Here is a 23,226-nt window from a genome sequence, read left to right on the forward strand (position 1 = left end):
GCGATGGGAGATGTGAAGGCAGGGGATCCCATGATGTAGTCCACAACACTGAAGCCTCCCCCATGTGGAAAGCAAGTGAAGCCACCTGATGCGGGCCATCTGTCAAGACCATTGTAGATAATGAGATCATGCATCCTGTTGAGGTCTAGTAGGGCCTGCCCATAGGATGTGAACGGTCCTCGTCTGTCAGTCAAAACTCGTAGCATACCTGCCTCCTCAAGGTCAATGTCTGGCAATAGAGTGGAATCATTCCTAGAGTCAAGGAGTGGTACCTAACGAGTACTTGTTCTCGTGTTGAAGTCCCCAACTAGGACTTCCCCGCGGCTGGAGAAGTCAACGATGGACTTATAAAGAGCAGCAAATGGGGACGTCTCATCCTCCCCTCGAATATCTCTAGCAAAGCGGGAGGTCTCGGGGGGAAAGTAGCAAATTGTGATAAACAAATCCCGGCTATCCATGTGTCAGATCCAAATTCAGAGAAACCTGGAGTGTGGATCTCTGTGCTCCACTAAGATGATACCCAATAGTGTGGATCTGTAAAGGACTGTGACTCCTCCTGATCCTGGAACGCCTCCTATATCCCTCATCTCATCTCTATAGGCAGACTCCCATGTGCACCCGCTGACTGCTGGTAGTGGGCGCTATGGACTCTGATGTGTCTCTGTGTAAAAGACTATGTCGTGACCTTTATAGGATTCCGAGAAGTTCCCTGGTTTTGACCATAAGGTACCATTACAGGTCCAATGGTACATGATAGGGTCTTGGATGTTTGAGTCTCATAGGCCCCGCCTCCCTATGTGGGAGGAGAGGTGGGTGCCCGACGGGGGCGTGTAAGGAGTCGTCCATCTCGTACTACTGCCCACTTCCTCTCTTTGTAGGCCTGATCCTGCTGCTGCAACAGGAAACGCCTCTCCTCAACCTGTAGTGGAGTGAGGTCCTCGTCCATGGAGATCGTTGGATGGTCTCGTAAGGCTAACCTACGACGTAAAGCTGAAAGTCGTGCTTGGGCGTCATGGAATCGGATGATAAGGGGCTGCTCTTGGTTGGAGTCCCTCCCAACCCGCCATGCTCTCTCAATCTTGTGCTCAGTCACCCCTAGGGTAGTGGTCACGAAGACTTGCGCATCTGCCATCGGGGTAGCCTCAGTGCGGGAAATTCCATGTACTTTGATGTTGAGAGCCTTGCTAGCTCTTTGCTGCTGCTCAAGGAGGGTAGCCGAAACGGTTACCCTTGCAGGTTCCCGTTTGGCTACGTCGACCCATCTAGACGTCTCCTCGATGGCAGATTGCATGCTCGCAATCTGTGCCTCCACGACTGGGGTGCTCCCTGGGACTGTACGTACAACAATGACCTCTTATCGAAGCTGTGAGATCTCCTATCTGAGCCCCTGAATAAGATCAGCCTGGACTCGGATAGCCTGAGACTGAGATTGTATGAGTTGTGCTTGCTCGTGGGTGAATCTTGTGCGAAGCGTGACAGCTCCCTCTCGCGTTCTCGAATGCTCTGGACCTCGATCAGCAAATACTCCCAAGCCTCTGATGGGTCAGCTCATCCGTCCTCTAAAGGATACTGGCAGGACTGTGGCCTGAAAGTGTGAGGAAGAGACTGGAGACTGGGTGATGACTGGGTAAGACGGGTTCGGTATGGGGATGATAAAGTGATCCCAACAGGGTGAGGGAGTGTGGGTTGACTGAGAGGCAGAGGGGAGAGAAAGGTCGAGTACTGCGGAACAGTGTACGACCCCTCCAAAGTAGGTGTCATAATCGGGGAGAGAACTGTAGCGGGAGAAGAAGGGAGAGATGGAAGAGATGGTGTGAGTGACAACCCCTCTATCCTAGGGGAGGATGGGGCAATCGATGTCATGGGTTGGGGTATATCAGAGCTAGTAGCTGTAACAGTAGAGGCTGTGGGCAGAAGTGGAGCTGGAACTAGAACTGGAGCTGACACTGAGGCTAAGTATGAGGATGTAGATGATGTAGCTGAAATCAAAGCTGAGACTGGAGCTGGTGCTGAAGCTGAGACTGTGGCTGAAATTGAGGCGGAAGTGGGCCCCGCCTTTGCTTTACTGTCCACTGCAGTTGTATCATGTGTTCACATCTCCAAGTCCACTGCAGTTGTATCATGTGTTCACATCTTCGAGTTTCAGCTGTGTCTGTTTTTTCTTGGCAGCTTTATCTGTATCCTTGCCACCTTTTCCCATTTCGTTTTGATTGATCCATGTTTAGTGCAAGTCTTATTGTAGGAGCAGGAGCATGATGGGCTCCCTCCCCATGATGGGAGGTGGTAGGGGGGCTGTAGGTAGGCTGAGAGACTAAGAGCAGGCGGGGGGCCTAGTAGGGGAGGGGGGGGTGGCTGAGTGGTAGAGGGAGTAGCTGAGGGGTCGAGGGGAGGCGGGGTGGAAGGGGAGGAGGGGGCGCAGAAGAGGGAGCTGCAACAGGCGGAGTTGCAGCAGCAGGAGGAGCAGGGGAGGAGCAGGAGCAGAGGGGCAGAGAGGGGAGCTGCGGGCTGAGGGGGAGCTGAGGTGCGGAGCAGGGCGGAGCTGTGGAGTGGGAGGGGAGGTTAGCGGGCGGAGCTGCGAGGCAGGGCAGAGCAGCCAGGCAGCAGGAGGGGCAGTGGGGGGAGCAGGAGCAGAGGGGCGGAGAGGGGAGCTGCGGGCTGAGGAGGGAGCTGCAGCGGAGGGTGGAGCTGCAGCAGCAGACGGGGCTGCATCGCAGGAGGGAGGGGGAGAAGGAGCAGCGCAGGAGGGAGGAGGAGCAGTGCGGGTGGAGGGGCGGCAGAGCAGCATGAGCTGCAGGCTGAGGTGCAGGCGGGGAGCAGGAGCGGAGGGCAGGAGCAGCGCGGATGGAGGGCAGGGCAGCGCGGGTGGAGGGCAGGACAGCACGGGTGGAGAGAGGCCAGCGGGCGGAGGAGCTGCAGGCTAGAGAGCAGCACCGGGGGAGTGGAGCTGCAGGTGGGGAGGAGCAGCAGGAGCGGAGGGGCAGCGGGGAGGAGCAGGAGTGGAGGGGCAGCGGGGAGGAGCAGCAGAGCAACCAGCTGCGGACCTCTACCAGCTGCGGACAACTCGGTAATACTTAATTCTCTCTTTGATGTTAGAATGAAGCATTCTAAGGCAGCCTTAAAACAAAAACCTTTTGGTATTTGAACGGGAGAAGACGAGAATTTAGGAACCTAGTCATCTAGTCCACCAAAAGAAGCAAGAATTTGCTTGCTAGAAGAGGAGTTACCATGTACAATGTTCACCACCAATGACATCAGACACACAGCTTTGAAGATACATAATGATCAAGCTAAAGATCATGAGGGGCTATATACTGAATACATTGCATATGCAATAAGTACCCTGGCCCCACACTTGCAAAGCTTTTAAATGAAGCCATCTACACAGGTTTCCCCAAAATTGGAGCCTTAACACCATCGTCCATATTCACAAAGCAAGGGATCGATGATTGGGCATGTCGTGTCCAAGATTTATGCCTCGGGCTCTTGATACATGCGTTAGCCATTTTGCAGAGCAGGTTTTTGCAATAATCATGCGACTCTAGATCACATCCTCACACTCTGAAATATCATTGAAGAGGCTGGAGGGACCGCCTCATGAAGCTCTCTCTCTCTCTCTCTCTCTCTCTCTCTCTCTCTCTCTCTCTCTGCTGCTCCTCCCCTTTCTCTAGATGGGGGAAATAGTCAGACCCGTGAGTGCATCCCAGCACATGAGTAGCTTTTTAATTCTTGTGTTCCCATGCAGTAATCTTGTCTGCATCTGTTGATTCTTCGGTTTCTTGTCAGTGCTAGAGATAAGCCTCCACAAACCCTTCTCCTTGGGATAGAGCCGACTGGATAATTGCTAGGATGCAAAATTCTGACCATTGAACTTGGGGTATTGTGAAACAATTGGCAGGAGGGGCAATGCAAAATTCTGATCATTACAAAAATGTCTATTCTAAATGAGGGAACCATTTCAAGCATATGTTCCATGTCTCTTTTGAGGGTATTGGCTGGTACCTGTGTGTGGGAAGCTTCATACCTGATGGAGGAGGGATAGCCAAGGAAATAGGTCTACAGGAAGGACTCACAGAGCGTTCAGTTCAGGGGGTTTCAAAGGTTTGCTCGTGCAAAGCAACATTTGTAGAGTGAGCATCACCATGATCTCAAGGGGAGCAATCTTAAAAGACACCTTTTGTACTTGGTTCTGCATACTGACTGGATCTGTAGATAGTAAGGCTGGTCTAAGTAAGGCCTTGGTGCTGGTCTCAAGGGGAGCAAGTGTAAAACACACCTTTTGGACTGGTTCTACATACTGACTGGATCTGTTGATAGTGGTCTGGTATAAGTAAGGCCTTGGTGCTTTGATGCTCTATCATGGCTTACGTTATCTGGTACTTGTAAATGGGTTAGTAGGTATGAATATGGTATTCTATTTTTGGAATAGAAATGGTGTGTGCAAAATTTCTGGTTAGTGCTTTTGCCAATTTGATGTCACGGTCTAGAAATATGACCATGTTAAACTTTCTTTAAATTCGGGGCCTGTTATTATTTGACCTTCTTTGTTTGTATTGATAAATCCTTTCTGCTAGTTTTTCAGGGTAAGGCATTGAATGCTGTAGCGAGTCCAAATGTGAAGGTGATAGTTGTAGGCAACCCCTGCAATACAAAGTACGTAACTTGAATATCCCATAGATCTGGGATTATTATTCTTCTCTAAACATATGGAAGTTACTGTTTCGGATCTCTAATGTTTTTGCGCTTTGCAGCGCCCTTATCTGCTCGAAAAATGCACCCAGAATTCCAAAGAGAAATTTTCATGCTCTGACCAGACTGGATGAGAATAGAGCAAAATGCCAGGTATAATTTCTTGTTATATTTAGCTGGTTGCCTTGTTGTAAATAGAGTATTTGACCTTAAAGGTGACGTAAAAGTTGCATCTTTTAATAAAAACATGTATTAATGCCTTTTTTTTGGCTAATGATGCACAGCTTGCTTTAAAAGCAGGAGTATTTTATGACAAAGTTTCCAATGTGACAATCTGGGGTAATCACTCCACTACTCAGGTGAAGGAGTCTCATTTCAGAATCAATATGATGCTTTAATAAAACTAATCCTTCCTTCCTATAACACAAAATCTATTGCAAAGTATCCCAAGATCCCCAAGCAAGTCAACACTACATGGAAACAAGAGAAGTCATGAGCATCAATAAAGGTTTCTTATTAACTCTACTTTGAAGAGAATGGTGCATGAAGAGAAGCTTGATTTTTCCCTAAAGGTGTGCACGATTATGGAGACTTAAGTCTTTTAGCTAAGCCAGAATCATTGGAAGAAGCATCTCAGATGCCATCAAAGTTTGTGCAGCATGTCCAGTGTTAATGACTGGACGAGCTTGTCTTGTTATCAGGTGCCAGATTTTGTGAATGCAAAAATTCATGGATTACCTGTGAAAGAGATTATTGCAGATCATAAATGGCTAGAGGAGGAATTTACTGAAATGGTGCAGAAGGTATGAAATCAAATTTTTGGTGGGACGCTAGGTGAATTAAAGTGTGGCTCTGCAATGTGCATTACTGGGTCATAATGCCTTTAGGATTGTGTGCTGATTATTGTTCTGGTTGTTTACAGAGGGGAGGTGTGTTAATCAAAAAGTGGGGTCGATCTTCAGCAGCATCTACTGCTGTATCTATAGCAGATGCCATTAAATCGCTTGTTACTCCCACACCAGAGGGTGATTGGTTCTCAAGTGGGGTAAGCTATGAGGCCTGCATTTCTACTTTTTGTCCTTTGTCTTCTAGGTCAGACAAATGAGCAAAGTGGAACAGATCTGCATCAGCAGTTTTGAATGTCTCCTTATGTGAATGACGACTTGCTTTCCTACCTTAAGATTGAGGTTGAGGACTTAGCGTTTTGACACTCCTTTTATTTGTTGATTTCTGTAAACTCCAGTAAATGCACAAATATAGCATGCCACAAGATGTTGGGTGGTTCAAATTTTATAGCTGACGATATTTCAAGTGTTATCAGCCATGCATAATCATATTTTGAAGCCCATTGGTAAGATTTGCAGAGTGATTTATTATTCTCTTGTGCACCTATGACAGGTGTATACGAATGGAAATCCTTATGGGATCGCAGATGACCTGATTTTCAGCATGCCTTGCAGATCTAAGGTGAATTTAGTGCCAAAAACCGGTCAAGTTTCCTTGAGGCTTTAATTTATCAAATTAAAATGCATGAGTATGTACGAGTGCGCACAATCAAGTTTACTTGCATGTCATGATGTACTTCATCTGACATCATATCCAGATTGGCGGGGATTAGTTATAGTGATGTTGAGAATGATGCAGTCACTGAAGTAATTTTGTGTCTTGTCAAACTCACAGTTCTGGATTAATGAATGCCAGCCCTCATGATGCCTATCATTACATATAAATATGAGAGATGTGATTAAGTTAGTGGACATTATTTATATGTGTATGTGCATGTGTGTGGATGTAAATATGTTTGCCTGTGTGACAGCAGATGGTCAAAATATAATTGATGCCTACGGCTGGGTGCCAATGAAGCCAGTGCACAGCCTATAAGAAATGGCTCTTGAATAGGTGCAAGTCAGTAGGTCATCTAATGTAGGGTATGCCAAAATTCTTGATGTTCCTGTTGATGGAGATGGAGGCGGAGAACAAAGAGTGGAGAGAGCAAAACGTGAAGATCCACGAACTGTAGTTAGAATGAAGAATGAGAGTGTACAAGGGTTGTCAACATGACAAAACCCTAGAACAGCGCAAATTAGGTTAAACCGACACACACCTAAACTCAACCACTAACTGTGGCTTGGGGGAAAACTTTAGAGAAGGGAAAAAGTGCCTGTATTCTAACTAATTATAACCTTGGCACTGCCTTAGTATACCAATATTTCCAAACCTCAAAGGGAGTAATGATTTTTAAGGCCTTGGTTGGTCATCCGTGAAAAATCTCTGCTGCACAAAATTTTTGCCTTCATCCAAAATCTGTGTGACTATTTTTTCCCTTAATCATGCATCTGATCATTTTTATTTGTTCTCTCAGCAAAACCATTTTGCTAATGTGTATATGGGGCTGTACATTGATGCTTATGCCTCTCTCTTTCAAGAAATCTTTGAAGGCATCTGACATGTACTCCGCCCTCTGTTTGTTCTCAAAGTCTGCACTTTGCACATTGACTTGTTCTCAACCATGGCCACAAACTGCTTGAAGCGTTGAAAGACATGTGATTTTTATTTTAAGGTATATACCCATGAGAATTGGAAAACTCATCTATGAAGTCACAAAATACAAATGCTGTCCCAAGATGGTGTCCTGATAGGACTACACACATCACTGTGTATGAGCTGCAATTCTTTCAGCTTCAACAGATCCATCTCTCAGAGAAGCATATAGACAAAGCATTCCAAGCCATACCTACTAAATATGTACCAGCTGGAACAAGCTATCCAAATCGCGAACAACACCCAGATGGCCTGCTTACATGTGCATCTTTATGCAAAATGTACCCTTCACAAACATATATATGAGAGGAGTTTCCAAAGAGGCATATTCTGTACCATTCCACGTCTCTGCAATAATTGCAAACTTCGTTGTTCACATGGCCATATCTTGCTTGCCATAATTCTGCAATTTTCATTGCTAAACTAACTGATGCCACACATGCATTTGATGTGCTACTGTCATGTTTGTCCAATTGGTACAAACCCTGATTGAAAGAGCCTTTAGTGACTCTCTCATAGCCCGTTTCTCTAACCCTTCATAGTGTAGTCCTTGTCTCTGTGCCTGACAATGTACTTATCATCGTAAAAAATGACAGCGTAACCTCTTCTGCCAAAAGAGGAAACTGACAGCAAATACTTCTTATCTCTGGCACTTAAACAACATCCGGAAGGACACATGGAAGGCATAAATCAGTCCCATCAATTGATGACAGCAAAATCCTTCCAATTCCCTTCATTGGGTATGAAGAATTGTTGGCACAAGACACACTCTTGCCAACTTTGTTGGAACAAGACACTCTCTTGCCAACTGGAGCAGGCTGTAAATCAGCAAATGAATTGTTCCTTGAAGTGATGTGCTGGGAACCCCCACTAGCAAAATACCAGACTGCAGCTGAATCATCACTAACATTGAGTGAGGTACTGTCATGGTTGGCACATACCACGACTTCATAACTGATAACCAAAAAGGACAAATCTTCAGCCACTATTTGCATCAGAATTTGGACATTTCTTCCTTCTTTTTCTTTTCTTTCTGTGACCTCTCACTGCCTTCATTGATATAGTTTTTCCTGCCTTGTGCATGCCCCCCCCCCCCCCCCCCCCCCCCCAAAAAAAAAAAAAAAAAAAAAAACCCAACACATACACACACATTTTTATTTTTTGGTGAAATCCAGTTGTCATTATATTACAAAAAACAGTCCCAAAGAAAGGGACAATCAGCTACACACATGAGAGAGAGAGAGAGAGAGAGAGAGAGAGATAGAGAGATTGATCTTTAACTCTGACAGGGAGATGGTGATTATGAACTGGTTACGAATTTGACAATCAATGATTGGCTAGCTGAACGCATCAAGAAGGTATGTTTACGATGCATCATTGAGGCTATTGTAATTAATAGAGAGATGCTCTCATCTTTTATATATGCGACTATTGATTTATTAAATAACTTATGTTTTATTTTTAACTTTTTTGTTTGGGTTCAGAGCGAGGATGAGTTGATAGCAGAACGGAGATGTGTTGCTCATTTGATTGGAGAGGTACAAAATATTTTCATGACATAAATTTTTATAGTTAAGAAGCTTTTTGTCATTATGCATGAATGTTTGTTGAAGGGAATTTCACAGGGTTGATTATACCCCTTTTAAGTATTTTAGAGATCTGACATGCACGTATGTCAAAATCGAATACTTTTCAGAATCACATATGAGAGAGAAGCTCTAGCTTAAACTAGAATGGGCTACCCAACTAGCTAGTTATATGTGTACCTAAAGAAGACAAAAATAAGAATGCATGGTAATGGTATAAATACTACTAAAATTCAAAACAATTAAGGGACAATTAAAAAAACACTTTACTTTGCCATGGAAGTTCACCAATTTTCTACCACCAACTTAAGGAGATCCACGAAAAGGAAGAAAACTAAGGATAGAATAGCAGCTTCCCTTTTGAATAAGACTTTTTATTGATCTACAAGACATCAACTTAAAGCAACTACGATTTGCATCAAATGTCTCACAATGGGCCAACACACAACCATTCTTGCAAATGCTCCATCAGCCCCTCAGAAAGACTCTATAGAGACGTCCTCGGTCTTTGGTCCTCATACCTGCAGCTTTGGGTCGTCCAAGTGAAGCTCCATATGGGTAAGCCACTTTGGTACAGAGGTATCTTCCATGTATTGCAAATGACTACGACACTTCAAATCTCTGTCACAAATATGCTCTCCTCCTTAAGCACTTACGGTATCTCTAATATGTTCATCCGCAAAGTCACCATCTTGTCCACTTTGCAAAAAGAAGGAATGACGAATGACCATCCACTGTCCCCCCTTAGAAAGTAAGAAAGGTCTAGATTTTGTCAAGCACCATGGAACTAGGGTGTCTCAAACTGGCACCATTGACAACCTGGTCCATGAAATCACCGGGAGATCCTTGTGGGTGCTCCACTTTCCCCATTGTGAAGAATTGTAATGAGCAAGGTATCTAGAATGCTTTCTCGTTATTCACGGCCATCCTAACTACTGAGTGGGATGCTCATCTAGGCGGGGAGAGAGAGAGAGAGAGAGAGAGAGAGAGAGAGAGAGAGAGAGGTTACTCTTGGGGCCTGACAATCACTAGAATACCCATTTGTACCGCTACTGGCTCCTCAATGAAGAAGGCATACATCTTGGTCTCCATTGAAGGGCTATGCTGAGGTTGAAGGGCTGAGACTAACTATAGGGAACTGTGCCAGGTCCTTGTGGAGGCCATAGTAGCTTCATGTGCTAGTGGTCCTTTGCCCGTGGCTGTCTGTGGAGCTGTAGAATCTGCTGCTCACCCCTAGAGCTAATGGTACTATTTCTGGGACTGTCGAGGGGGCTGTTGGTGCTGCTACAGGCATCCTTTCTACCTTAGATGCTCTTGAAATTAGGGCAAGGGATGGGGCTAGGCTGGTGTCAATTGATCAGCCGTGCTAGAGACTGACCCATCAGAATATGACAGCCAATTGGCACAGGCTAGCCAACTCACCCCACCTGACATGTGGCGGTCCAATACTACTGTTGCTACTGTGTTTTCTTTATCCCCATATTGGCAGGTCTTGATTGGTTGCCGGCTTATACCAGCCTTTGCACCTACCCTTTGCAATGTGCTTGGTCCTGTTTACTCTGTATTTGCTCTGTTCTGGCTCCAGACTATTGCCATATAGCCTATGTGGCATTTGTACAACTATTGTAGTTATGTACCTAAGTGCGCATTTATCCTGTTGCTATTCTGTTGTCCTCCTGCTGCTGCAGTGGACTGCAGAGACGCCAGCAAGGCAGCCATTCCATTTGCTGCTGCAAATGCCCATGACATTCCCCTTGGTTTTGAAGACCCTTGTCTTCGGACTGTCTCTACCCGTGTTTGGTGTGAGTCATCGATAAACTGGATACAAACTTTTGGTGGGTCAGTTTTTGACACTATAAAAAGCAAATGGGACTTTCAGTCTATATTCTGCACTGAAATGGTGCAGTCTTCTAAACTGAGTACTAGGTGGTTAGTAAGCCATGGTGCGCCGAAAATGATTGTTGTTAGGCTTAATTGGGTGAAAATGAAGGTTCGCTTTTTCCCCATCCCACTAATGCAGAGCTTGACATCTTGTAATACTACTGCTTTGGTATGAATTGGTGGCTGGGCACTCCCAAATGCATTGTGAAGTCGGAGCACCATTCCAACTGCACTTTTGGAAGATGGAACTTGGTGGAAAGAGACTCATCCAAAAAATTCTCTGGACTACCACCATTGAAAAGGATATTGAACTTTTTACCTGCTATTGAGCAGAACACACAAGTCCTCTCGAACTGGTTCTCATGTAGGGTCTCCCTTGTGCGGAATTCGAGCCACCTATGAGATTGTTGAGACGGCTCCCGAGGTTGTCACAAATCTTTATGGAAGGGAAGCTGTAACGGTTCTATTGTTTGTAGATGCAAATATGGGCTATGCCGCTTATCGTGGTGACAATGTTGTCATAGATGCTCGTTGTTATATTTCTGCTGCTCCTCTGCATTGAGAAAAAACCGATCGTGATCCACTAGTCTTGGAACTCGCTTTGCATTAGGTTTGCCGATACTTCTTGCTGAGAGGGCCTTGGGTCCGTGACCCTTGCTCACAAGTTCAAAATTCTAGGCTCATAAGCATTTCAGTTCATTGTTGGCATGAAGCTGTGGTCGTACCACTAAATGTCAAAATGAAGATAATGAAGAAACATACTGATCGGATCTTTGTTTGAAACCTAATTGAATGGCCACTTGCGTCAACTGATTCACATAGTGGTTGATCAACTCTGTAGTCTCTTGTGCCAGCTCAAAGAGCTGGGCATAATGACAATCCATGTATGATGGTGGAAAAAACCAGGCTCAAATGTCCTTGATGAACTCGTTCCTAATCATAGTGAGCTACCTCTAGTACTATTGATGGCCTTGCCTGTCAAGTTCATAATATGGTGGTTTGTGTGGCAGCTTTCCTCGTCTTCACTCGGCTCCTTTTGTGGGATGGATAAAAACTCTCGAATTGGTTGAGCCAAGACAATGTCTTTTCGTCGTATTCGTCAGAATTCTGCTTCCTTGAAAAAGAAGATCTGATTGGGGGTGGAACTAGTCTATCAAGCTCTACTGCTTTGGCCTAGAGCAATGACTAACATTAATGCTCGTCCTGCTCGGAGGCTTTTCTCTAGGCTCTTGGGCCGCTTCCTTCACTTCATGGACAGCTTGGGGATGTTCTTCTCTGGTTTGACGGCCTACTTGGTCACAAGTATTCCTCAATGCCTTGAGTTGTGACCTGTGAGTGAGGAGATTCTCTGACTATTGAGCTTGCATCTGTGTCATGGCAGTGATTGTAGCAACCATGTCTAAAGGGGATACTTATGCCTCCGATTCGGTGAGCATGGAGGGAAAGTACCCCAATCTGATCTTCAGTCGTGGCTCTGATCTGGTGAGCATGGAGGGAAAGTACCCCAATTTGTGTCTCGAATCCGCCATCTCCCAAGGACATGCTGCCATCTTAGCCATCCGACGATCCTTATTTCGTGGACAATCTTTCCATTGATGAGGCTGAAGGCATCCAAAACATAAACCTGCTCTCCTCGCTTTTTCTCTTTGCTCTGGGTTCAAAGAAGACTTCGACCAAGCCTGGGCTGCCATTGGTGTTACGTTTCTTTTCATTCCAATGGTGGTACTTGATTTAGGAGTCTCAACTGGCTTCCCCTGCTTGGCTTGATCACTAGGCTGTGAGGCACTCCCTTTGCTAATCCACTTCTTCTTAAACCCAATTTTCTTCAGGTACTCATACCGAGTCCCAACCTGCACAAACCCACTTGGTCTATTCCCTTTGGCATCTTCATAGTTCAGGGCTATGGCAATTGCTTCATCAAGCGTGTTCGCATACTTAGCTCGAACTTCCATCTTGATGTGATCATTCAATCCAAAGATAAAATCTTTTACTTAGATTAACTAAGGTAGAGGTTCATAAACTTTCAGTACACTTTCTCTGAACTTATCAGTGTATTCCGCCATTGATAAATTTCTCTGACGAAGGTTTCGATACTGATCCCAAGCTCGGGATGCTTCATCAGGAGGTAAGAAGTGTTTTCTAAATTCTTTTTTGAACCCCTCCCAAGTAGTGGATGCTACTCCATCTTTCTGCTATTTTATCCACCACCTCGCTACCTCATTAAGCATATGGGTAGCCTCGCGGATTTTCTTCATATCATTCTTGATTTCACAAATGGTGAAAGCCTCGTCCCATTTGTGTAACCAGGTCTCTATGATATCGGAACTATGGTCAGACATTCGACCAAAATACTTTTCTGGCCTATAATTGGCAATATTAGGCACCTTGGCCCTCCTAGGCTTGACCGTATGAAGATTGGATTCAGGCTCTATTGGAGCTTTACCTTTCTTTTCACGAGATGGTCTGGTAGACATACTATATACCATTTGTTAGAATTATTGTTATAATTTAGCAGTGACCAATGTAATGTAATAAGTAGGTTAGGGGCACTTTTCCCTCATTTTAGAGGTATTTTCCCCTAACCACACTTAGTTCACTAACTACGGTTAGTGAAGGATAAGGTTTTGTCACTTAGACAAAACCTATCCCACTCTTCAGTTGTATTACACTCTTCTATTGCAACTATTGCTTTCAGCTCTCACTCTCCTACTGTCTTGCTCTCCTGCTCTCACACTCTGCTCTCTCTCCCTCTCCGACTCACATTCGGTATCAAAGCAGGTTGACCATGCTCCCTGCTTCCTTGCTCCAAGAACAGCAGATCACTGCCCGTCCGTACCTGCTTGCAGATTTCATCCGTACAGTCCTCCGTACAATCTGTACAGATTGTACTTTCTGTACTGCCATACAGCTCCTGAGATCGCCGTACAGCTCATGCCGTCAGATTCGTCTGTACATCGCCGTACAACACATCGCTCGTACAACCGTACATTGACGTACAGTCCATCGCTCGTACATTCGCCGTACATTCGTATAGCTGCCATACGCTTGTCCGTACCTGCACGCGTTGACAACGCCATCCATACACACAGTCACTGCTACAGCCCCTTGCTACGCACGTGATCCGTACAGCAAGCCGACCTGTTGTAATTGTTTGTACGTACAAACTTTCAATAGTGCCAGCCAACAGGTCGTTCCATATAGCTGTCGTACACAGTAGCCCGTACACAGGAGGGTACCCATCCGTACAGCAAGGTTGTACATTCCGTACAGTTTCGTACTTTTGTACAAAGTGTGTCGCCAGCCTTCATGTGTATTCAAGATCTTCTTGCAGGTACATTTTTGTAGGGAGCTATTGGTTGGTAAATCAAATTTGAGGCAGATCTTTGCTTTGTAGGCCATTTTGTGGGCATATATGGACACATTTTGTGTATTGGGAATTTTGTCAAATTTGGGGCTTTTGCATTTGTTGTAGAGAATTGCAAAAATTTGGGGCTTTTGCAATCACACTACAATTTTGTAGTGAAATTTGGGGATTTTGCAGGCAGAGAGCAATTTGTGCAACATTTGGGGCCTTTAGACCATTTGCCCCTTTCTGGGTGCAATTTCAAGCCACAAATTGGGGCTTTTGTGTTGGGAGAGCAATTTTGCAGGTTTCAGTTCACACTGCCTTTTTGTAAGTGTTTTGAAGCACTTTTGGCAGGTTTTGGGAGAGATTGGATGCCCTGGCAGATTTTTGACAGAGACATTACAAAGATTTGAGTTGCATTTTCAGCCAGTGTTTGGCTGTATTTTTTTGGAAATTGTGCACTCCATTCCCAACAAGGGAATTCAGATTTGCATTTGCTGTATTTTCTTTCTTAGACATGGCCCAGCAAAATCAGAATGATTTCCAGTTTAGTGGTCTATAAGCTGGATGGTACCAACTACTCTCTCTGGAGTTTTATGGTACGCAACATTCTGATTTCCCATAATTTGTGGGACTATGTAAATGGGGATGAGATCCGGCCAGCAATTGTGGCACCTAATACCCCTCCCTAGCAAGGAGGAGGCAGAGGTCATGCACAGGGTACAGCTGCAAGACAAGTTATTGGTGCAGTTATACCTACCACTCCAGAGCAAAAGAGATGGGATTTACGTGATGCTTTAGCTTTGTCGTGCATTTCTCTTTCAGTGAAAAGGTTCATCATTCTGCATATCCGGTCGTGTAAGACCTCAAAGGCAGCATGGGATATTTTGGAGAGTATGTATGCAGCTCGGAATGATGCCAGGGTGTCTTTTGAAAAGAGAATTGTCTCATACACATATGGAAGAGGGTGACTCCATGTCAGTGCACCTCACAAAGCTACAGGGTTTACGAGAGCAATTGGTGAATATTGATGAGATCATTCGTGATTCAGAGATGATTACCACTACTATGAATTCTCTTCCTGAGTCTTATCTCAGCTTTCATACCTCGCTGAATTTGTCATTGAGGGGGGGTGCAAATCCTCTCAATTTTCACAAGTTGATAGGACTTCTGTTGCAGGAAGAGCAGACCAGGAAAAACATGGCTTCAGGAGCAGGTGAACATGCCATGCTTTCAAAATTCAAGCCTAAAACAAAGGGACAAACAAAGACATCAGCAAATCAGCCTTCCAGTGGTTCAGGACAGCCTTCTCAAAAAGCTAAGGGTGATGTAGGTAAGCCCAAGAAGAAGGGAATATGTCATTACTGCAAAAAGCTAGGTCACTACATCGGAGAATGCAAGAAAAGGCTTGCAAAAGAAAAGAAAAAGAGCTCCGGTATGGCTGTTTCAGATTCAGCTCCTCATGCATCCGACAATGAGTAAGCTACAGCCAACTTTGTGGAGCACGACTATGCCTTCTTGTCTTGCATTTCAGACTCTCAGTTGGCTGCTCCGGATATTACAGCCACTTGTAATGATGACTCTTATGCTTTTCTGACATGCAGTTATGATTCTTCCAAGGATGCATCAGCTTTCAGTGTCAATGAGACACAAAATACATGGTATTTTGATAGCGGTGCCTCAAAGCATATCACTTCCAGGAAGTGTCTTTTCACATGTCTGCATCCACCTCCCGTTGGTAAAAAGGTCACATGTGTCAACAACTCCTCCTATTCAGTTCGTGGTACAGGAGAAGTTGAACTTACAGCCATTGATGGCTCAACATTCAAAATTTCTGATGTCTTGTATGTGCCTAGTATCACAAAAAATCTACTTTTAGTGTCCACTCTTAACAGAGCTGGATTTCAGGTCATTTTTGAAGATGACAAGTGTGCAGTCCATGACAGAGAGCATGACTATGCCTTGAGATTGTTTGGCACTTTGTTACGTGGTCTTTTTCAGCTTGACATGTATGAGAAAAGACCAGCACATGCTCTTGCAGTTTCCACTCCTACTGCTACTATGCAGAATGCGGAGTTATGGCATGCCAGATATGGACACATGCATTATGGCAGCTTGATGACACTTCAAAAACATGCTATGGTTGATGCATTGCCTCCTCTTGAAACACCTCCTCCACATGCTTGTGAAGGGTGCATTCTTGGTAAAATGCACAGATTTCCTTTCAAGAAGGATGGATCAGTAAAGGCTGTTCGAAAATTACAGCTTATTCATAGTGATGTCTGTGGTCCCATGAGGACTCCATCATTGGGTGGTCATCTTTACTTTGTCACTTTTATAGATGACTACTCTAATTACACTTGGGTTTATGGGCTGAAACGCAAATCAGAAGTGTTTATGGTTTTCAAACACTTTGCAGCCATGGTTGAGAATGAATCAGGACTCAAGATACAGACATTACGCATAAATAGAGAAGGGGAGTATTTGTCTGCAGATTTTGATGCATTTTTGAAAGACAAGGGCATTGCACATCAGTTTACAGTGGGGCTAACACCTCAGCAAAATGGCAAAGCTGAGAGAAAAAATCGTACTCTCATGGAGATGGATAGATGCATGCTAAAAAGCAAAAAATTGCCTCACAAATTTTGGCTTGAAGGTCTCATGTGTGCCAATTATGTTTTGAATCGGGCTCCCACAAAAGCTTTAAAGACCAAGACTCCCTATGAAGTTTGGCAAGGGAGAAAGCCTTCTGTGGATCATTTTCCTGTTTTTGGATGCCTTGCATATGCTTATGTGCCCGTTGAGTTTCGGCATAAGTTGTCTGATAAGGCAATCAAATGCATTTTTGTTGGGTACAATGCAGAGAGCAAGGGCTACCGTCTCTACAATCCTGTCACACGCAAGATTATTGTCAGTAGAGATGTTATATTTTCAGAAAATTCAGCTCACATTCAAGCTGCATTTAATGTGCCTACTTCTTCCGATGATGTCTTTGAGGGATTACCACCCATTGCATTGGGTTCCCCTGTTGATATATCTGATGCAAATCAAAATCTCCAGATACTTCCACATGCTCCAATTCAGCCACAGGATGTCTTACCACCTCCACAAGTAGTGGAAGAGGTTGTTCAGCAAGAAATTGCAGATATACATGCAGCAAAAACAGTTTCAAATTGGCTGTTACAAACTCTCAGGGAGAGTAAAATTGATGCTCCATTACCTGGCAGAACTCGTAGTGTAGTAAGGCACATGGAGGGAGCTCTTTCAATAGAATCAGCTTATGCAGGTACTCTTCTTGACGAGGAGGAGCCTGAGACATTTGAAGAAGCACAGGATAATGTGCATTGGATGAATGCCATGCATGATGAATTGCAGTCCATTCAGAAAAATCAGACATGGGAAGTTGTCGATTTGCCACCAGGTAAACATGCCATAGGTACACGGTGGGTTTTCAAAGTCAAAAGAAAGCCAGATGGGTCCGTTGATCGGTACAAGGCAAGGCTGGTTGCAAAAGGATATGCTCAGAAAAAGGGCATAGACTATGAGGAGACTTTTGCTCCTACATCCAGAATGACAACCATCCGGTTAGTTATAGCCATGGCTGCAAACTTTGAATGGAATGTTCATCAGTTGGACATTAAAACAGCTTTCCTTAAAGGAGACTTGTTGGTTTAGGTCAAACAACCTCCGGGCTTTGAAATTTCAAGAAATGCACTTCAGGTATGCAAGCTGAATAAAGCTTTGTATGGGCTGAAACAAGCCCCACGTGCATGGTGTGCCAAAATTCATGCCTTTCTAACCAGCAAGGGGTTGCACAATAGTCCAACTGAAAGCACTCTCTACATCAAGAAGGATGGGGGGGATATTTTAGTCATCATTCTTTATGTAGATGACTTATTGCTCACAGGGTCAAATGAGGATAATATTGGAGATTTTAAAGCTGAATTGCAGACCACTTTTGACATGTCAGATTTGGGACTGCTACACTTTTATTTGGGGATCCAGTTCACTCAAGAGAAAAGTGGCATCGTTATGTCTCAATCCAAGTATGTTCAAAAACTCTTGGACAGATTCAACATGCAAGATTGTAAGCCCATAGCTACTCCCATGGAGCTGGGGTTGAAGCTTACAATGCATGATGCAAGTGAATCAATTGATGTCACACTCTATAATCAGGCTGTTGGATGCTTTATCTCTGCAATACATGACCTGATATTCAATTTGCAGTTTCTCAGGTGAGCAGATATATGCACAGCCCAAAGACTATGCATTGGCAGGCTGTAAAACGTATCTTCTGTTATTTGCAAGGTACAAAGTCTTTTGGCTTGATGTTTCCCAGGGGGGTGACTTGCAGATGCATGCCTACAGTGACTCAGATTGGGCTGGAGACTATGACACTAGGCAGTCCACAAGTGGCAATTGTTTCTTTTTGGGCAAAGCTTGTATTTCTTGGCTAAGCAAGAAACAGTCTACAGTGGCTACCTCCTCATGTGAAGCTGAGTACAGGGCAGCTTTCAACATTGAGGTTCACTATCATTACGTCAGAGAGAAGTTGCATGCAGGAGAGATTAGTATGATCTATGTGTCAACACATGACAATGTTGCAGACATTTTCACCAAAGCACTTCCACGTGAAAAGTTTGAGGCATTTTGCAGTGCCCTGAACTTATCCCCTTTTGGTGATTGATCATTTCCTTGTACATGACATTGGCACTGCAGGGGGGTGTTAGAATTATTGTTATAATTTAGCAATGTAATATAATAAGTAGGTTAGGGGCACTTTTTCCTCATTTTAGAGGTTTTTCCCCCTAACCACAGTTAGTTCACTAACTACGGTTAGTGAAGGATAAGGTTTTGTCACTTAGACAAAACCTATCCCACTCTTTAGTTGTATTACACTCTTCTATTGCAACTATTGCTTTCAGCTCTCACTCTCCTACTCTCTTGCTCTCCAGCTCTCACACTCTGCTCTCTCTCCCTTTCCGACTCACACCATTTTCCTAAGCTCAGATTGCCCTCATTTGCTTGTAACTGTTGCGCTAAAATATGTTGCAAGGCATCCTCCAATAAGGTAGTTCTACCAGACAGTGTATGGCCTGCTGTGCGTGACACCTGTGGGGTCGGTTGGACTCCCGATTCTACGGGATCCACCCTAGAAGCTTCTTCTTCTATTTCCATTTAGGTTAGTGGGTGTTTTTAAAAAATAAATAAATAAATAAAGCACCGCTTGAAACTGTATTTACAAATCGAAAGTCCAACTCCCAAATTTACAGCTAACCAAACATAGACCACCCTGCAACCAAAACCCACTTTTCCCTATACTAGGGAAACTCCTGCAATCTGAAATAACTCAAACATGGAGGCAAGTAAGGCATAGAAAGCTCCCCGGTCATTCATGTAGCATGGAGAGATCAATTTGTCCCTGTTTAGGTTGTTCCAAGTATTTGAACCAGATGAATATTCCTGTTGTGACCCTCGTTGGAGACCCAAAACACCCTGTCTCTCACTGCTAATTTGTAACGCTGTGATTAATTGTATGCCACCATTCTAGAGCACTCTAAAGCTTTGTGCAGACCTTAAGCTTGCCACATACGTTCACAATACCAATAACTAAACCTTCAATAGTCCTGCTATCTGCGTTGATAACCAAAATCTCCAGATAACAAATATCGCAAGCAAGTCCCGTGACTACACAGTAGCTCTCTGCAGGTAGTCGTAACTCCAATAACCTCGCCTGTGAAAAGAGTTACTACAAAGTTTGAGTTATTGTGAAAGCAGCTCTCGTCGTTCGCTGCTCATTAACGCTACCCAAATTGACGAACTATCAAAATATCACAACAGCTTGCCTGCCCCCCCCGCGATGCCAAGGAATCCTGAAGGTAATAAGCTGTGATCAACACGTGCGCCACCCTGATATCCTGCGAATTGATTGTTCGAGCTTGGAGGGTAACAACGTTCAAATCATCCAAGGAAGCATCCACTTTCAGACTGGTACGATCCTCTCTCTCTGTGCTTCTTTTACTTTCAAAGGTCTGAACTCGCTTCAGATTATCGTTCGATGAAAATTCGACACCAAGTTGTAAACCTGTGACCGTATGCGATCCATTCACACGCAGCTCCAATGTTGATGAAGTACTGGATATAACGTGAACCGGATGACGCAAACAACCCGACGCTCCGTCACGCCAATCGTTCTATAACTCCTATACCATTATCTGCATGCTGAATACCATAGCCCAAGACCTCTCTCGATCCCCCTTTTCCCAATCGCCTGCGGCTCTGATACCAAATGTCATTAGCAAAACTGTTAATCATATCAATCACGGGCATAGGCACACGGATTATCCTCCCAGCCAACCTCGCTTGTAGCAAGTTCTCAGAATCCATTCTCACGTGAAAGCTCCTGCTTGCCAAAATACCAACGAGCCCCAATTCCCTAGATGGATCTAGTATGCCACATGTCTTCATTCTAAGGTACCTCCTAAATTCATCATTTACCCCTCTCTTGGGATATCATTGAAATCACTTGTCCCTTGGCACATTTAATGCATTTAGACCCCTTAGCCTTAGATCCACCTAGTCTAGTACCATATCACCCTCACCAAGGACCTTGACTTTGATTCCTTTCTTATCATTTACGTAAAGCCCAAACAAATATAATACAAACATTGATCCTTGAAAAGAAAAGGTCTACTGACCCTTCCGAGGTCATGTCACCTCAACTTGAGCATAACATTATCAGTGTATTCCGCCACTAATAAATTTCTCTGACGAAGGTTTCGATACTGATCCCAAGCTCGGGATGCTTCGTCAGGAGGCAAGAAGTGTTTTCTAAATTCTTTTTTAAACCCCTCCCAAGTAGTGGATGCCATTCCATCTTTTTGATGTTTTATCCACCACCTATCCGCTGCCTCATTAAACATATGGGTGGCTTCGTGGATCTTCTTTATATCATTCTTGATTTCACAAATGGCGAAGGCCTCGTTCCATTTGTGTAATTAGGTCTCTATGATATCGGAACTACAGTCAGACATCCGACTAGAATACTTTTCTGGCCTATAATTGGCAATATTAGGTACCTTAGCCCTCCTAGGCTCGACCGTATGAACACTGGTTTCAGGTTCCATTGGAGATTTACCTTTCTCTTCACGAGATGGTCTAGCAGACATACTATGAACCATTTTCCTAAGCTCGGATTGCCCTACATTTGCTTGTAACTGTTGCACTAAAATCTGTTGCAAGACATCTTCTAATATTGCAATTCTACTAGATAGTGTATGGCCTGTTGGGCATGACACCTGCGGGGTCGGTTGGACTCTCGACTCCATGGGATCCACCCTAGAAGCTGCTTCTTCTACTTCCATTTAGGTAGATGGGTGTTTTTTTTAAATTTTAAATAAATAAAACACCGCCTAAAACTGTACTTACAAACTTCTTTTCAATCTCCTAACCTCCAAAGGTGTCTAAACAGGCGTAACCATCAATTGAAAATAGTTGAGAACCAAACCGAATATCTTTTCCCTATACTAGGGAAATATCTGCAATTTGAAATAACTCAAACACCGAGGCAAATAAACTAGCATATATATACCCCAACAAGACTTAAAAGGCATAGAAAGCTCCCTGGTCATATTTCTGCTGCATGAAGAGATCAACTTGTCCCAGCAAACCACTCCATCTCTCAGTCGGACTCCTTGACCGAATTCATATATGTGACGTCGATTTGGCTACTGCTGACCAGGCAGGTCTTTGTAAATACAGTCATTAATCTTTTGATATGACTAAATGTAACCAAGCTTCTCAATATTCGTTCACAGCAAAATGCACGTATCTCAGCAGGCTACTAGATTCGTTATTCAAGCCCTGAGCAGAATTGTCACGACTAACAAAACCATTTGTCCATCGTAATGCACGAACTTTGGAGAGCTATTGACCCATAGGTCACTTTGATTGAATTACCAAACAGAAATCTTATAGGTGGGGATGTGACTCCTAGATCCCAAGAGATCCTATTGGTTATACCCTTGAAATATTGGAACCAATTGTTTATTTAATTTCGAGTATGGCCTATTGTCCATATCAACAATAAAGTATGTTTTACTTTCCCCATCTAACATTTTATGTACAATCCATGGAGGTCCTATGCTTCCTTGTTTGATAAATGATTGATTCTTTATTGTGATTCTAAGGATCCACAAGAGTCAGGTGAATGACAAATTGGCAAATTTTGGAACTGTGCACATGCATCCACTCTCATGGCTCTCATTCCTTTAGCTTGAACTTGAGCGTTTCAATTATCTAGTCCCCTTTTCTTTCTCTAAGTCTTGTGTCCTAGCCTTGATGTTTTCCTAATTGAGAGATTTTAGACATTTGTTGAGCTTTCTCGATGCACAAAACTTGGCTTGAATCCTTTCTCTGCTCTCTCTTGTACTGTGGGTATTATTCCTTTTAACTAGAGCCTTACCCTAAGCATTTCATGAGTCCAAATTTTCAGGACTCCATGAATCTCTTTGCAATCTATCATAAATCCCTCCACATGAATCCACTTGAATTTGTGTTATGGACCTTGTTTCCTCAAGCTGGGTCTGAATCATCTCTCGTTAAAAAAAATACTTTTACGGTTCATGGTATCTGTTGATCTCTATCTTTGAACCTCTTATGAATCCCCTGTGAATCTCTCAAGGTAGCTTGAATTGTTCTTTCCTCCCATTTGCATGAAAAGTTTCCATGTCTGAAACTTCTTTAAGTTTTGAATCTTCATTAATGTCATTTATATTTAGCGTGTGTGAGGCATTGCAAGCAAATATTTGCGAACTGCAAAGGTTTGCATCTTTACAAATCCTCGACCCTTTGTTTCAAGTATCTATATTTGGCCCTTGGAACTGTTTTCATCTTCATAAATTATCACATATACATATATACTATGAACTATATATTTGCTGAAAACCTTCGGTGCCTTTACATATGCAAAATGAATTGCATTGGGTTCTTTTCCAAAGGGAGTGTTGACATGAAGCCCTAAAAAAAGTGGGTTTTAGAAGAGGGGAGCTCGAAATTTTGTAATTAGCAAACATTCAAAAATGTCTTCCTCCCCATAAATACTATTTCTTTTGCAAATGTATTATGTGTGTGTGAGAGAGAGAGAAAGAAAGAAAGAGAGTTTATTAAAGTCTGCTAAAGACCGAT

At 43.8% G+C, this 23,226-nt stretch overlaps 1 protein-coding gene across 2 annotated transcripts in view; it reads left to right on the forward strand.

The window, feature by feature from the left end:
- Nucleotides 1-23,226, forward strand: part of LOC147894546 (lactate/malate dehydrogenase family protein) — a 37,524-nt gene that overhangs the window by 9,183 nt on the left and 5,115 nt on the right. For both annotated transcript variants that reach the window (XM_087384665.1, XM_087384664.1), the window contains exons 7-14: nt 4,580-4,650; nt 4,749-4,839; nt 4,971-5,045; nt 5,388-5,489; nt 5,609-5,731; nt 6,085-6,153; nt 8,517-8,585; nt 8,712-8,765. In XM_087384665.1, the coding sequence (XP_087240791.1) occupies nt 4,580-4,650; nt 4,749-4,839; nt 4,971-5,045; nt 5,388-5,489; nt 5,609-5,731; nt 6,085-6,153; nt 8,517-8,585; nt 8,712-8,765 (654 nt within the window). The remainder of the gene's footprint in view (nt 1-4,579; nt 4,651-4,748; nt 4,840-4,970; nt 5,046-5,387; nt 5,490-5,608; nt 5,732-6,084; nt 6,154-8,516; nt 8,586-8,711; nt 8,766-23,226) is intronic.

Source organism: Dipteris shenzhenensis, chromosome 14, assembly GCF_047967505.1.
Source record: "Dipteris shenzhenensis isolate YYH24624 ecotype China chromosome 14, Dip_SZ_1.0, whole genome shotgun sequence".
In the NCBI taxonomy this organism is placed as follows: Eukaryota; Viridiplantae; Streptophyta; class Polypodiopsida; order Gleicheniales; family Dipteridaceae; genus Dipteris; species Dipteris shenzhenensis.